A 16,275-nucleotide genomic window follows, 5' to 3' on the forward strand; every position below is an offset into this window, starting at 1 on the left:
GTGCTTACTTGGGCACATGAACGAAAGGTCTTTCACATCAGCCCTATTCAGAACACTATGGTGGCAAAAGTGACTGAAACTGTAATTTGAAGTGTTAGAAAGACCAATGGATTATTAGTCTCATGTGGTTTGTTTTGTTTTGTTTTGCTGCATACGTGGATACACGTGGATACACGTGCATACGTGGATACAGACTGGAGAGTTGGGCTGATTCCAACGGAATGAGGTTCAACAAGGCCAAGTGCTGGGTCCTGCACTTTGGCCACAACAACCCCATGGGGAGCTCCAGGCTGGGGACAGAGTGGCTGAGAGCAGCCAGGCAGAAAGGGACCTGGGAGTCTGGATTGACAGGAAGCTGAACATGAGCCAGCAGTGTGCCCAGGTGGCCAAGAAGGCCAATGGCATCCTGGCCTGTATCAGGAACAGCGTCGCCAGCAGGTCCAAGGAAGGGATTCTGCCCCTGTACTCAGCGCTGGTGAGGCCACACCTCGAGTACTGTGCCCAGTTCTGGGCCCCTCAGTTCAGGAAGGATATCGAGGTCCTGGAGCAGGTCCAAAGGAGGGCAACCAGGCTGGTGAAGGGACTCGAGCACAGACCCTATGAGGAGAGGCTGAGGGAGCTGGGGCTGTTCAGCCTGAAGAAGAGGCGGCTCAGGGGAGACCTCATCGCTCTCTACAACTCCCTGAAAGGAGGGTGTAGCCAGGTGGGGGTTGGGCTCTTTTGCCAGACGACTTTCAACAAGACAAGAGGGCATGGTCTTAAGTTGTGCCAGGGGAAATTTAGGTTAGATATTAGAAAGAATTTCTTTACGGAGAGAGTGATCCGGCATTGGAATGGGCTGCCCACTGAAGTAGTGGATTCTCCTTCCCTGGAGATATTTAAAAAGAGACTGGATGTGGCACTCAGTGCCATGGTCTAGCAACTGCAACAGTGGTTCAAGGGTTGGACTCGATGATCTCTGAGGTCCCTTCCAACCCAGCCAATTCTATGATTCTATGATATTGAACAGAGACTGCAACCAACCACCGCGGGCCTGTCGATGTGGAGGTACTGTGCTATTCAGCACATTTTTTACTAGGGGGCAGCAGAGCCTCAGTAAGTGAATTCACAATTTAAGTGACTTTCCCAGAGTGTACGGAGAGGGCTTCTAAGAATTAGAAATCAATATATTGGTGTGTGGCAGCTCTGGTTTTATTTTTTTTTTTCTTACGATACTATCTGGTGCAGGATTAGTGATTGCTCAGTTTGTAATGGCAAGGTTATTACTCCTGCACAGACAGCTAGAGCATGGGCTTTCTGGGGAGACAGTATGAATTATTTGTCATTCCAGGCATATAATATGCTCAGAACACACACACCCCACACTGCCAGTCGGTTAGCTGCAGCTCCTAACTATTCTGTAACCTGTGACACCATCGTGAGAGGTAACACCAAAAATACTCATGACTTGGGGAAAAGGCTTATGGTTTGCTGCCAAGATGCTGACAAAAGAAATAACATCATTATGACAGCTGATTTAATTGTTCTCTGTCTGAGTTAGATCAAGTTCGGACCCCAGCCTTCAGGCACCCATGTGCTTAAATCCATTAATTTTCAATTGCAAATAGGCCCCATTAATTCAATAGTTACCACATTGTTGATTTCATAGGGGAAGCAAAGGAAAGTATGCATGTATTTAAGTGCTCTGAAAAAATAAGTTTTGCATCCTGGCAAAACTGCTCCATTTCTGATTAGTTATAGAAAAAAAGTCTTCATTTAAAGTTGTTGAAACAAATTAATTGGTTACTCAGAGTCTTGCCAGCCATTCCCCTCAGTACATAATGTCACCCCAATTTCATGTAATCCTTTGCTGGTAATGCAAGACTGTTAGGACTTTTATTCCAAAGTTCTTATATTATATGGATATATCCTCAACTTAATTATATCTCATAGAGTGCAAATCCTGCAGACATAGGCAAGGAGCAGACTTCAGGCTATATAAATAGTGCCAGTGTATATTTTTCAAGGGATGAGAATCATTCTCCTGCGACGTGTCTGAAAATTTGCTATTTGTCCGCAAGAAGCCTCACCTCTCTTGTCAGACAAGACTCATTGGATTGAGTCTTTCTCCTTTCTCAGATCACAGAATCATTGGAGTTGGAGGGGACCTTTAGAGATCATCTAGTCCAACCCCCCCCTGCTAGAGCAGGATTTCCTAGGGCACATCACACAGGATTTTATCTAGGCAGGTTTTGTATGTCTGGACAAGGAGACTCCACATCATCTCTGGGCATCCTATTCCAGTGCTTTGTTTCCCTCACAGTCAAGTTTTTCCTCGTATTCAAATGGGCCTTCCTATGTTTCAGCTTGTGCCCATTGCCCCTTGTCCTGTCACTGGGCACCACTGGAGAGAGAGTCTGTCTCCATCTTCTTTACACTCACTCTTCACACAGAATCACAGAACTGCCATAGGTGGAAAAGACCTCTAAGATCACTGCATCCAACTGTCAACCCAGGAAAAAACCCAACATGATCCCAGTAAAGCATGTCCTGAAGTGCCTCATCTACATGTTTTTTAATACCTCTAGGGATGATGACTCCACCACCTCCCTGGGCAGCCAGTTGCAGCACCTGACTATTCTCTCAGTAAAGAAATTCTTCCTAATATCTAGTGTAAATCTCCCCTTGTGCAACTTCAGGCCGTTTCCTCTGGTCCTATCATTATTTACTTAAGACAAGAGGCCAACAGCTCTATTTATAGACAAAGACAAGGTCTTTTTTCAGTCTACTCCTCTCCAGGCTAAACAGTCCTAGCTCTCACAACCTTTCCTTGAAAAGACAGATGCTGTAGTCTCCCAGTCATCTTTGTTGCCCTCCACTGGACTCTCTCATGGCGAAGAACATGAGCAGAGCTTGTCATTATCACAGAAGATAAAGTAAATTTCCCCACATTTGGAGAAAATGCAGGCATTGGCACACCAAACCTGCAAGCAGCGGGACTTTCCCTGGGAAAAACCATCTCTGTGAGCACGGTGTCTCACCTGTCAGGCAGCCTCTTGCCCAGTGCCTTCCCATGGTGTGCGCCATGGCTTGACAGAGAATACAGCTTCCTGGGCACCCCCAGATACACTTGTGGTTGTGTGCTGAGGTGGGAGGCTGCCTGCATAGCCTCTCCCTGCTCTCAAAGCAGAAGGTTCACAGTTTTGATCAAGTACCAGAGGGCATCACTCCCAGTCTGAGTACCCTGTAACCATCTTGCACCCCTTGAACCTGACAGCAGTGGGCTGTAATAACAGAGAGACAGTAGGTGGAGGGAAGGGATTATTCCCCATGTCCTGGCACTGACTGCCAGACTGCATACAGAGTCCTGCATGCAGTTTTGGCCCTCTCAGAGCAAGAGAGATAGGGAATCAATGGATGTGGTCCAGTGGAGAGCCACCAAGATGGTCAGAGGGTGGCACATGTGAGTGTGAGAAAAGCGTGGGGGAACTGGGCTTGCTTAGCCTGGAGAAGGGAAGGCTGGGGATAATACACTAGAAAAATTTTTCCCATGAGGGCAGGCAGCCAGTGGAACATGTTGCCCAGTGAGGTTGTGCAGGCTCTGTCCTTGGGGGTTCTCAAGACCTGGCTACAGAAAACCCTGAGCTGCCTGGTCTGGTCCCAGAGCTGGCTCTGCTTGGGGCAAGCACGGTTGGACTGGAGACAGCCCAAGCTGCTGTCTGACTCTCTGGGACACACAGGTTCTTCTACGACTGGAGATGCAGAATTCTGTCCTTTTCTAAGGCATAGCATTAAAACAAAATTTATCTATGGGTTTCAATGCTTAGCGTACAGTATATAAAAAGAATTTGCAGCAATGCTTTCATAAATGGTTATTTCACATTTTCTTTGTTCTTTAATAATGCATTTACTGAATTAGTCTGATGAGTCAGTCTAACTTTAAACACCTCCTTGTGCTATCACAATCAGAACTGTCCATCCTGTAACAGTTCCTCCTGACCAAACTAAGCAGACTTAAAGTCTCATCTCTCATAGCAGTTTGCCTTGCCTCAATAACTCAGTAAATGAATGTTACAACATAGCTCTTGTTATCTGAGGTTGAGAAAACATCAGAGTACAGCAGGCTGGGAAAATGCTTTGTGATACTGGAGACATTTTCCACGCTGTATGACTTTAGCAAAGAATATCCATTGAAAAGCGAAGTATCCAGAAAAGAAATATATACAAGCATTTGACTGTCTTTGTTGTGTACTGCAAGTGAGTCTTCTATTTCATTGTTTCTGCTGCTGTAGATGGTTACACTCTGCTCTGGAAATCGTCCCTTCACCTTGTTTACCTGGAGCTTTCGAAGTCCCCAAATGGCCAAGTATTCTGTTGGGAGAGGAGCGGTGCCACAGAAGGACAGCTTCAAGTCCCACGCTCTTGTGAAGTTGAGGAGCATCTCCAGCACGGAGATGTCTGTGAACCAAATGGTCAGGTGGCTGTTGTAGGTAGTTTTTTCCAAGGTAGAGGGCAGCACCGTTTTGCAATTGCACATCAGGTTTGCCAGGCAGTAATCACAGTCACGGACGCCCGCCCAACAGCTGCAGTTGCGAATTGTGTTTTCCTTGGTGAAAATGAGCGTATGGTTCTTCCGACTTCTCACAAAACTGCCAGCCATGTGTATGCCAAGGAAGGCAGCCAAAAGGAGAGCCAGCCAAAAGGAGAAGGCAGAGAAGGCTGTTGGCTTCATTAGTACTGGTGCCAAGCTGCCAAATGTCTCCTTCTTTTACTGAGTGAATTATACCACTTGGCTTTACCTACTGAGGAAAAACAGTTTATTTATTATAATAATGATTACTCAGTGATTAATATTGCTTTGCATTTCCCACTCAGTATCTGTCTCATCTATTCAGAACCATATTGCAGTTTTGCAGTTTGTGCTGCATTAAAGGGGAAGTGCAGCTACACTGATTCAGAAGCACGAGTTGTGAGTCATGTTTGGCATTCTTCTTCCACTCTTCTGTTCTAAGTGTTTAAATCTGCTTATGGGACAGTTTGGACACCTTCTTCTCTACCCAGGCAGGTCCTCAGCCTGCCCACTGTGAAGGTAATGGCAAGACTCCTCCTGCTCATTTCTCCTTTCTGCTTTCTCTTCCCAGTAGATAGTGTTGACAAATAACCCTGTTCTGCACTTGCACCAAGTGCAAGGCAGTTTGAGAAAGGCTCATGACAAGAATTTTGTTTTACAAGTGAACTGCCAAGTAAGGGTTGTGATCACCTTCCCTTGAAACTGAGTGTGGGGTATACTGGGGGAGGGGAAGAGAAGAAGAAAGGCAGGGTAGTTAAGGTCAGAAGCACTGGTGGATGAAGCACCTTCAGAGCTATGTGGTATGCTATGCCAGCTCCAGTGTTAGCCTCTAAGTTTTGGGGACCAAGAACCTTCAGTCACTGTGACTCTGCACAGCAGCATAGGATAGATCACTACTGTGTTGGTTGCTCTGTCCCTCTTAGTTTACCCTGGCAAAGCAAAGTATCACCTCCACACATGCTTATCACAGTGGAGAAAGTTTCCATCCTAGCCATGTTCCTCCATCCATGGGAGTATATTTGGTGGGGACTTGTAAATTCTCAACTACTAGCCCTTTGGTTTTCAGAGCAGGGTTGGATCTTACTAGAAGCATCTGGATTTTTGTGGCATATTATAAGGTGATGGTACAAGCAGCAATGCAGAACGTAATTTCTCAACACAAGTTATAAGCTGTTGAAAAGTTTGTCTGATTTGATTGGAATTGTTTTGAGTCACTGAGAAACATTAGAGCCAAATTTTAACCAACAGTGGCGGGTCCTAGGGATCACAGCAGTAGATGGTCTTTAGCATGTGAAAAGACTGATCCATGTCCAGAATTCATATCTCCAGCACCTCAGAAAACATGGCATTACACCTACACTTTTGGAGAATCATACCAGATAAACAGGAAAATAATGTAATTTATAATAAAAACACAAACTAATTTTGTCTGTTATTCAATATGCCACCACTAGACACTGGATTCGTCTGCTATAAACTTCATGGTCATTTAACAAACAGTAAAAGGAAAGTGTCTAGGAGCACACTGAAGTTCTTTTAGTCATAAGCACTATTGTGTGCATGGTAGTTTACCAGGTATGTGGTTTCAGCCCTGTGCTGAAAATAGGTGGAGGCAAAGAAAATTATAGCAGTAAGTATCACATGTTGTTGTCTTATCTGAAATCTCTCCTGTGCACCTTCTAATGGCTGCAGCTTGAGATGGCAACTTGACTAGGTGGATCTTTGGTCTCACAAGATAGGGCTTTTCCTATAGAAGAACTACATAGCATAAATGTATGCAAACTGACTCAAATGTGATTTAAATCTTTATGTGCTCCCTGAATTTAGGATGTTGTTTCCTTAAATTAAGGAACACAGTCATTTTAATCCTTAAATATTTAATCCATGTTGTGGAACATACCAGAAATACCAGTCTAACTCAGCTAATGTTTAACTTCAAAGGTCAGACTCATACAAGCTGTAGTTGTTCTGGTATCATTACTGCTAGATTAATTTGGTCTCCAGTACCTAAGCATCTAATCATGCATCACAATGAAAATCCTATTACTAAACCTCCCCACTGTGCTTATTTTCTCAGCCCCTAAGCGTTGGCTACCAGTTGCGATAAATCAGAAATCTTTAATGTCACCTCTCTTTCTCCACTCAAAGAAATTATTTGGATGCATCTGTTTTGGAGGTAATATTTGCAAGAAGGATTCCAAGAAAATGTTAACAATATGGGTTTGAACTAAGCGAAAGACATTTTAATTGAAGACTCATCAGTTCTGCATTTCAAACTCGCACCTTCATCAGAAGGGTTGATACTTCTTTTTCCACATAGCATGTGAGGACTTAGTAGTCATAAAATATTAGAATAAAGTACTTTGATATGCCTCAGTAGTTACAACTCTTGATAAATTTTCATACTTTTTTTAGTTCCTGAAGTGGAGAACCTTTAGTTCTCTACTGTCTTGCATCCAACCAAAGAAAATTCTCTGTCAAGTTTAGCTTAGCTTATCACATTTGGACTCCATCTGTCAAAATCTAAACAAAATTCTAAATCTTGGCATTCCAGAAAATGTTATTTCCAGAAATATTTGCTGTCTTCTTCTGATCCCTGCAACACAGAAACAACCTTATCAATTCAGTTTCATTCTGTAGTTTCTGTGTGGCTTTGGTGAATGATATGCAAGCAGTGAAATAAATGTTGCAGGATGTCTGGCTGTGACGTTTCAAAGTCATCTGCAATGCACCTTTACTTCAGCGACCAATTATCTAAAAAAAAAAATTGTCTTCTATGGCTATTAATCAAATTGCTGTCTGCAAGAGTTAAGCCTTGGGAAAAGGTTTGCTTTAATTTTTAAAGGTGTGGGGAGTTGCTTTGCAAGGAAGAAGTGAGTTAAAGCGTAGATAAAACTTAACCACACTAGCTTGATGGCTTGGAGTTGTGTCTTTTTAATTATTGCTGCTGTCAAGGCAGTGGTAGAAGAGAGGGGATTGTGACTTAGCAAGAGGTTCTTTACACTGAAAGTGTGGGGGAGAGGTCTTGAGTTTGTTGTCTCTAGGAATGGCTCAAAAGTGTCTGAGTTTCAGTAAGGAAAATGAAGAGGAATGTGAAGCAAAAGTCACAGGCATGGCACCTGAGGGACAAGAGTTTGTCAGGGTAGAAGATGTGAGGAAAAGAAAGAGGCTCAAAGAAGAGCCTGGGTCTGAAAAGCAGGACCAAAGCCTGAATGTGTGCACCTGCAGGATGAAGCAAAAGGGTTGGGGTTTAATCTGAGCTTAATCATTGAGAGGACCAAAACAGAGAATTGTTAATTTTGTTTTGTTTTGTTTTGTTTTTAATTTAGTCTGTGGGTATAATGGTGAGCATGACAAAGAGTAAACCCTTTGTCTCTTGGAAAGTACTTTTGAAGTTGTAAAAGCTAACAGAGTTATTTTCAAAAATCTTCCTCCCTTGCAGAGATTCCTTGTATTTCAGATTGCTTGTAATGCAATTGTACCTTCACTAGGGCTCTTGGTGTTACACAAAAGATACACACATTTGTTGTAATACTGCCAATAAGCTGAAAGAAAATATGGGGTGATTCTCTTGCCTACTATGGATCTGTATTTTCTATAATTTCCAAATTTAGAAATAAAGATAGGATCTTCAGAAAACTGGAGAATTTGGGCTGTGGGATACATCTTCAAACCATGCTCTATCTCTGAGCATTACCCACTCCCCTACACAGAGATAGATTATCCATTGGGCTTACAAACATATTTCTAGATATAATGTATAGAAGCCCAAAGTATGCATCGTAGAAGCATCAGATCATGCTAAACATCAAGAATTTCCAATTTTCTAGGGAGAATTGTTGGGTATGCCACCTTCTGTTCCCTCATTTTTGCATCAACTTTAGCTGCATTTCTAATATAATCAATACATATTCAGAGATTAAGAAACAATCTCATTACATGCAGTTAGCATGCATGTATCAACCAGTTGTGCAGCCTTCTTTTTTAATTATAGCTGTAAGACAGCATTTGAGTGATAAAACAACCCAGTAGATTCAAGCTGTGTCTTGCCTTTCTATGCTGATACCAACTTTGGCAAAAGGAAGCTTATCATACATTTATAAAGAAAATATCTATGGGTGTCACTTTTACTTTAAAAAATCTGTAGCTATTTAAAGACTCGTCCACCGGACAGGATGGACTTTACAGCTTCTTTCCATAAACCATTTGACATTTCCTTGAATAGAATAGCATAGCAGGCATAGTAATACTGTAAAAACCATAGAAGTATTTTTCAGCTTTCCAGTTTTTATTAGAAGATTGCTGAACTCAAGAAATGAGAATGGTATTTTGAGTATGAACTTGGCAAATTATCTGAATGCTTTCCCTCACAGGTGGGTAATGAAAAGCTACCTGCTTTTATGTATCTGTTTTTGTACAAAAAATAACTCCTTTGGCTACAAAAGCTTAAACTGAGAAAGACCTGCTCTGCATTGCATTTCTATATAATTGTTCAATTCATCTGTTTTAGACAGTAATTTTTGTCCAGCCTCATAACCAATGCTCATCACCTGGAAGTGGCTGGAGTAGTAAAGGTATTAACACATTTTCATAGTAGAAATGATTGAACTTGTTCATTATCCAGTTGCAGTGAGCTGATTGATAAATACATTTTCATTAGAGCACAGAATGGCTCTGCAGCCTAAACATGGGATAGGAGTTTTGTGCTTTTACTGAAGATATGGTTTAAACTTTTGAGTAAAAGAATCTATAGAGCTCTACCAGAATCTAGACCTTGAGTTAATCCCCTTGTCCAATGAATCAAAGAAATAATTTTTCCAAACAGGTGGTGGTTTATTCTAACCTCATGGTTTCTTTTTGGTACCATTCCTTCTAACAACATCCCCAAAAAGCATGTTTCAAATGAGGCATAGGTAGGGTATAATAATATGTCCTTCACCCAGCTGCTCTGGTACCTTTTCTAAGTTGGTCTCATACAGTCAGCTAACAATTAAACAGTGTTTTGAAATTGTGCACTGTGATTGCAACATGCCCTTTTATCAGTTACTAGTCAGTTTTTTGTACAGCTGCAACCTTTAACAAATCCACCCTCTGCATAGGTAAACTGGAAGTAAAGCCTATTTTCCTTACATTTTTGTATAATTCAGTTTTGGACATACAATCAGAAGTGGAAAAAACAAGAGCTGAGTACAACTAGTAGATAAATAGATGCTGAATCATAGCCCCCACACTGCCTTGCTGCCCAGAGTAATGACCAGGTAAGCACTCATTGTTTGGGGTTGAAGTGAAAATTAAATCCCTGTATGAGAGTGACTCAGTGCCTTGAATAGTAATTAGACTGAATGTCTCTAGAGGTCTTTTCTTATGCCTGGTTAAGCAGACACCCAACATCACTGAGCAGTGGTAGGGGACCACTACTACCACATGGGAATTGCTGCCTGTTAATCCAGTTCTCCTCCAGACAGTTGACAGTGTTTCTCCAGGGGTTACCCTCCAATTACATCATTAAAACACCTCAGAAATCTTTTGAAGTGTGCATGAAATGCAGAAATCACCTCAGGAATAATTTTGAAGTTCTATGAATTCAAGTGATACCTTATTTATCAGAGGGCAAAGACTCAACGGTTAGAAAAAGGACTGATAGAAACTCTGAAGCTGCAGGGCCTTCCTGGGAAATGGGAAGGTGGAAGTAAGATATATTCAAGATCAAGAGATTCTTTGTCAGCGTGAAGATGCTGATCATCAAAACATTTGGTGATTAGTATCATCTTCTTGATTTTCATCTGGCATTTAAACTTTCTGAAGTCCAAAGCTATCATCTGAATTTCCTCACAGACTCCTTTTGAAAAGTTTTCCTTTACACTGAGGGAAAGATCTTGCATCAACCCAAGCTGGAGGACTTCTTGTTATAACCAGATCTGTCTAGCTGAATACTTCATGAACAGGGAAGCAAGGTCAGCTCTAAGCCCCAAGACCATCTCTGGAACAACTAAGTCCATAGTAAAGCATGTGTAGGAGTACACAGACACAGTACCTAAACCCTAGAGCACAGGCTCAGCAGATGTAGGTGAATGAGGAGGAAACCACAACGTCACTTTCATGATGGAACAAGGAGGTGGCTGTGGGTGAAGGAGGCTGCTGTATAGAGGAAGGGGAAAGGTGCTGATAAGAGGCTGGGAGGAGTAGAGGCAAGTGCAGCCCAGAGGTGGGATGGAGAAATTAAGGAGAAGAAAGGAGTAGAAAGCCTTCCTCAACAAAGGAGGAACCTCTGGAGCTTTTTTTTTTTTTTTTTTTTTTTCTGGCTTCACAAGCATGTCTTGACAGAAAATAAAAGAAACCATGTTTTTCTAGAAGAGTCATCCATTCTGCTTCTGCTTTAGCTCCTAACTTGTGTGGTTTATATCCAATCCAATATCTGTTATTCAGTAAATCCTTCTCTGTAAAGAGCAGAGAAAAAATAGATCCCAGCACCTGCCTTGGAGTCCCTTCCAGCCTTCATGGCTGGCACAGGAAGGGGGAAGGCAGCCACCTCTTTGCAGCTCAGGTCTCTGTGATAGGGAGGGTACATTCTCTCCTTATCAGCAATCAAAAAACCTGGTGACTTCAGAGAAAGCTTGATTCTGGTAGTAATAAACTGCTTCTGAAAAAAAAAATAATTTAAAGTGATCTAAAATGCATCAAGTTATTTATTCATTTTTGTCCTGAAGGGGAGGGGAAGGGCTTTCAAGAAAATCAGACTAGACATAGATAACCAGCAGAAACTTATTCCGGTTTGATTGCTCCAGCCATGCATGTTTTCAGAAGCGTAATCTTTTTTCCAGCATTGAACCCCCTGTTTTAATTCATGTTATCCCAGAAGTTTTTGTAGCACAAGATTGGATCCCTGCTCCTTTTTCTTGACAGGTTTTGAGAGCTAAAGTAGACTTGCAATGCATATTTAGTAATAGCATCAGTTCAGATTTCTGAATTTGCTTTTATCATTCCAGTAATTTATTTTTATTTTTTGTTTTTGCTAATTGCAGAGCTATGTTATTAAGAAAACTGCAAAATAGCAATAAAAAGCCTTTGACTGTTGTGAGAGAATGCTACTGTCTCAAGGAAAGTTAATCCTATTCAATGGAAGTCCCAAGCCTATACAATTAATTTCTTCACAGGGTGCTTTCTTCCATTCTCTATTCAGAAAAAAAACCTAATTAAAACCCCTCATTGATCACGTGTGTTAACATGTGCCTATGTGAAAGTGCTGTATTAAGCAAACAGGAGCTTAAATCCATATAATCTTGTGCAGCTTGAGTAATGTACACAGGATGAATACCAAGCCCACTCAATTTAGATCAAAATAGCATGAAAGGCTCGACAATGCCAAAAGCGTTTAGAACTACCAAGGCTGCCTCTTTCTTTTTCCTATTTACATGCAGGTGTGGGAGGGATGTGTAAAAAATACACATAGGATTTCAGAGGGAAGGTGGCAGGAAGGCAGCAAGGAGGTGGGTACAGCAGCTTAACTGGGCTGATCTCACCAGGCCTGATGCCACACAGAAGGGGAGGCAGGGGTAAGGGAAGCTCAGACAAGCTCCCATTACGCTAAGGAGCAAAGCATGCCCCAGGTCTTCATCTCTGTACTCTTTCAGTGATATTTAATACTGGTCTAGCCTGTAAAATGTTTGTTGAAAAAGGGGTTTTAAAGGCAACACAGGGCTACTTTTGGGTAGTTGTGCTGTTTTTGCATTGTGACTAACTGAAGGTTTTTAAAGTACAATTTCCATTTGGAAGAGTAAACTGAACTCTCCTCTTTTTTTTTTCTTCCTCAAAGATAAAGGCCTTATCACACCTTCTTGAAAAAAAACCCCCACAAACAAAACAACAACAAGAAGCAAAAAAGCAAACAAACAACAAAAATCCAACAGAACTTTTATTCTTAAATTTTAAGTGAAAAAAAAAACCTCTGGTTTTCAGAAGTATGCACATGAGAAAGGGTAAGGTGAGCTTTTAACATCTGCTGATCTAAGCAGGTGTTAAAATAGAAGATTAATTGAAAATATAAAGTCTTATGTAAAATGCAAAGAGTCAGTCCCTTAATAAGTCTGGTCTGAGTCTTCACTGCAGAGTAGCTATATTATCTGACCAGAAAGCCCTAGGGAGGCTCAGGCCTTGAGGAAAACAAAGTACTAGATTTGACTCATTTACTCTGTGGGAGTTTTAGGAGTTTTCTAAGTGGGCAGATGGCAGGGAGAGAGGTGTTCTGTCTTTTTTTAAAGAACTGTTTTGCTCAGAGTATTTTGTCTTTGCATACATGTCTCTTTGTTTTAACAATTACCATTAATTATTTAGTTAGTCCACAGATAAATGTAGGAAAATAACTTTGTGATAAAAGCTGATCTTCTACAGCCTTCCAGGCTGTAGAATGTGTGATCACATTTGTTGTCAATAATTGAAAACTGTATTTGCATTTGCTTGCACAGCAAAAGCTTGGGCTGCTGACATTAGGCTGAGCAGCAAGTGCTGTAACAATGGTGCCGTCAAATACAGTGGAATGAATTCCTTCCCAGCAATGATAAAACTGCAAGATCAAATAGGGAGTTGTGTTGCACTGAACTAGAATGAAACCCTTTAATTTTTTCCTGTATTGAGCAGTTTGGTATTCAGGTATATACAGACTATGGGACAGACAATTCATTTAAAAACAGTTCTGCAAGATTCTCAAGCCTGTCCATCCCATGTAAAACTTTTGTCCATGCTGGAGGCAAATGTTACAGTAGGGAAGGTTGTGACATGTAACTGCAGGGAGGCAGATTAATAGGAGAAAACTCAAGTGAAAGGAGGAAGGCTTGTTCTCCCAAAGAACTGGGAGTGGTGATACCTCCTTTTTTTCCCCTGATGAAGGTCACCCTCGGCAGGTCACAGACTGATTATTCCCAAATCTGGGAGAGTAGAAAAGATGCATGTCTAAGGCTTCATTTTCATGCCTGGCTTTACACCTGCAGTCTGTACTTTTCCTAAGTGCACTTTTCCAAAGGATTTGCTCTGCCAGAACAGACCTGGAGCTATTCCAACTCAGAGGTGTGCACAGTACATGCTGTCCGGGAAAGCTGACCCACACTCGTCTGGTTATTCACCTTTGAATTACACCAGGATAAGCATTTACATAAATGAAAATGAGAGGAGAATGGTATAAGGCTTTACAGATTTGAGAGGAGAGCACTGTTCTGCACAGCTTTATAAAGCAGCAGGTGATCAAACACACATTACTTGAGCACCACAGGTAGGATTTGTCTTTGTGCCTGTGCAACTGGCTTGAAATCAGTGGTATAAATCTGATCAAACGAATGGGAAAATCAGAATTGTATTTCTAGCAGTGTCTCCATCCTTCCTGCTAGTACTACCTCTGATCACAAGTCCCAGATTTCTATCCAGTGGTGTGAAGTCTAAGAGGGAAGGCATTATAGAAAAGTGAGTTTCTCCCTTTTGCTATCTAACCACACAGCTATTCCTGTCTGTTGACTGGTATTTCCCTGCAGTGCCTTCTTCAGCTTTCAAGTAATGGAAGCACCAGTAGTTTACACTCTTGGCCCAATGCTTATGAGAGAGCCCTGTACCAAAAAGGTATCAGGAACACAAAAGCGTGCCCTGGCTTTAAGTTAAAGAGAATTATTTGTTATACTAGGAAAAGACATTGCTCCATATCTTATATTAGTACTTTCCACAAACTTTCTTGTTCACTTCTTGAACCACCTAGCCTTTTGCCTTCCAACAGGCTAATTTCATTTTTGTAAAAGAGAAGCCTTAGCAAATAGAAATTCCTTCAGTACTGGTGCTGACTCTGAATGCATTGAATGTATATAAGCTACCATGTTAGGGAGCTTGTTCTTTCTGTGATTTAGTATGAGTACTAGAAAAAAAAGTGTGTGCAGATGCATAAAGCATAAGTTTGTATGCTCACAAGTGCCTAAGTGCATCACATTTTCATACAAGTAGTTTTGGAATTGTAAGGTGTGTGCAATCAAATCTCTGTTTATTCATCTGTCCTTGGAAAGGGACACTACTTAGGAAATCAGGTGTTCTGAGGGTTGGTGGTAGCACTGTCTGAAAACGGGAGTTATCCTTGGTGGCTCAAGCTGAGCACTGGAACACTGAGGTACTAAAATTAATTTTAAGACCACTTTGTACAATTCTCAGTTTTTTATGTCAAACTAACTACTCTCTTAAGACCAAGGGTACTTAAACTGAGTGAACTTTAGGAAAGAAAGCCTGACTGCAACTTTTTGGTGCTATTTCCCAGTTCTTTTTCTAATCTGCATTGTGCCAAAGTTCAAGTTAAGTATTACACTAAATTAAAGATTTGCCAAGCGCAAAATGTAAAACTTATTTCATGATAGAAAATAGTAGAAAAAGTATACTGCAACACTTTATTTCCTAAAAATAGGAAAACCTAAATTAAGAAAACTAATTTTCAGAACCTAAATTAAGAAAATAGACACGAGAGGAAAAAGCTGCATGCTAGAAAGCTGTTATGAAATGCTAATAGTCAACAAGTATCTGGAGACTGAAACTCTGGTTAGGACTGCCTAGTGCAGGGAATCTCAGCTCCTGTTCACTCTCTAGGATGTTGTCAATGCCATTGAGACTCTAGAGCCAGACAGCGACGGTGTGTCTACTTTATTTTTACCTTATTTTGTCACTGGTGTGATTTAGAAATTAAATGGCAGAATAAAACACAGTTTTCAGCTGCTCCTTCCTGATCCTCCTCTTCCAGTGCTCTTCTCAGGGCAGTTTTAACTAAAGAAAATGACTCAACTCCTGTCAGGTGGAATAAGTGCCGCCAACATTTCTTCTGCTTTTAAAGATTTGCCTAAAGAAGTATTTGCAAAATGGAGGAAAATTGTTCCACCATTCTGTGTGGTTATTATTCATAGAGCTATTAATTATTACCTAAGGCATACAGATACAGCGTGTGAACAGTTGCAACATACAAAAGACAAACTTTGCAGAGCCTGTTATTTCACTTCCATTACAAAACAACAAATCAGAAACAAAATACCTGCCAGGAACAGAGTTACTGGCAAGAAAATAATTGTGATAGAAGAGAAACAGCCTTGTTCATGAAAACACAAGCTATGAAACATTCCTCTGTTATTTAACCCCCCCATCTTTTAGAGACGAAAAAAAGACAGCGACTTACTCTTTTCTCCAGGTGCTGGCAGGTGGGTTTGTCACCACCCAGCTTCCCTCTTGGCTGAGCTTGCTGAGGCAGGGATGCTGGGCTGGGGCTGGGAGCAGGGTCAGCCTGCAGGGCAGGCAGCAGTGTCTCCTCTCCCACTCGCTGCTGCTCTTTTATGCTTTTGCAGGGCCGGCAGCTCACACCGTTCCCCTGACAACCGGGAGAGCAGTCTAAGGTCTACCCCGATCATTAACACCAGGGCAGGAGGATCCCTACCTGGCTTTCATTACCTTCTCTCCCACGCTGCCAGCCGTGCTCTGGTACACGAAGGGATTCCCTGGAATCGCTCAGGGGTGGCTGATGGTTCCCTGCCTCTCTCTGGGGTGTCACCGACCTGTGGGAGCTGCTGACCTCTGTTTGCAGGGGGATGGCCAGCTTGGGGTGCAAGAAGGGAGGCAGGACCTCTGGCATGCTGGCCTCTCTTCCTGACACCATCTGGGGAGCCCTGTGACCATCCCCATGGGGCATTTTCTGCTCTTCCCGCTTTCTGAGTGCCTTATGTGTAGAT

General features: G+C 41.8%; 1 protein-coding gene across 4 annotated transcripts; it reads right to left on the bottom strand.

The window, feature by feature from the left end:
* Positions 1-2,659: 2,659 nt before the first annotated feature.
* On the bottom strand, positions 2,660-15,898 carry C1H21orf62 (chromosome 1 C21orf62 homolog). 4 transcript variants are annotated; one of them, XM_030469278.1, is made up of 3 exons: positions 15,729-15,898; positions 11,021-11,189; positions 2,660-4,778 (listed from the first exon to the last, which is right to left on the bottom strand). In XM_030469278.1, the coding sequence occupies exon 3, from the start codon at positions 4,709-4,711 to the stop codon at positions 4,037-4,039; it is 675 nt and encodes a 224-aa protein (XP_030325138.1). In that variant the 5' UTR covers positions 4,712-4,778; positions 11,021-11,189; positions 15,729-15,898; the 3' UTR covers positions 2,660-4,036. The 4 variants fall into 4 exon arrangements, with proteins under 4 accessions (XP_030325138.1, XP_030325137.1, XP_030325139.1 ...); XM_030469277.1 differs by having other exon boundaries at positions 2,660-4,781; XM_030469279.1 differs by lacking the exon at positions 11,021-11,189.
* Positions 15,899-16,275: the final 377 nt, after the last annotated feature.

The sequence above is a fragment of the Calypte anna genome, chromosome 1 (genome assembly GCF_003957555.1).
Source record: "Calypte anna isolate BGI_N300 chromosome 1, bCalAnn1_v1.p, whole genome shotgun sequence".
Taxonomy (NCBI): Eukaryota; Metazoa; Chordata; class Aves; order Apodiformes; family Trochilidae; genus Calypte; species Calypte anna.

What these genes read in the sequence shown, in the direction of transcription:
- C1H21orf62 (XM_030469279.1), bottom strand. Translation starts at nt 4,711, where the DNA reads ATGAAGCCAACAGCCTTCTCTGCCTTCTCCTTTTGGCTGGCTCTCCTT.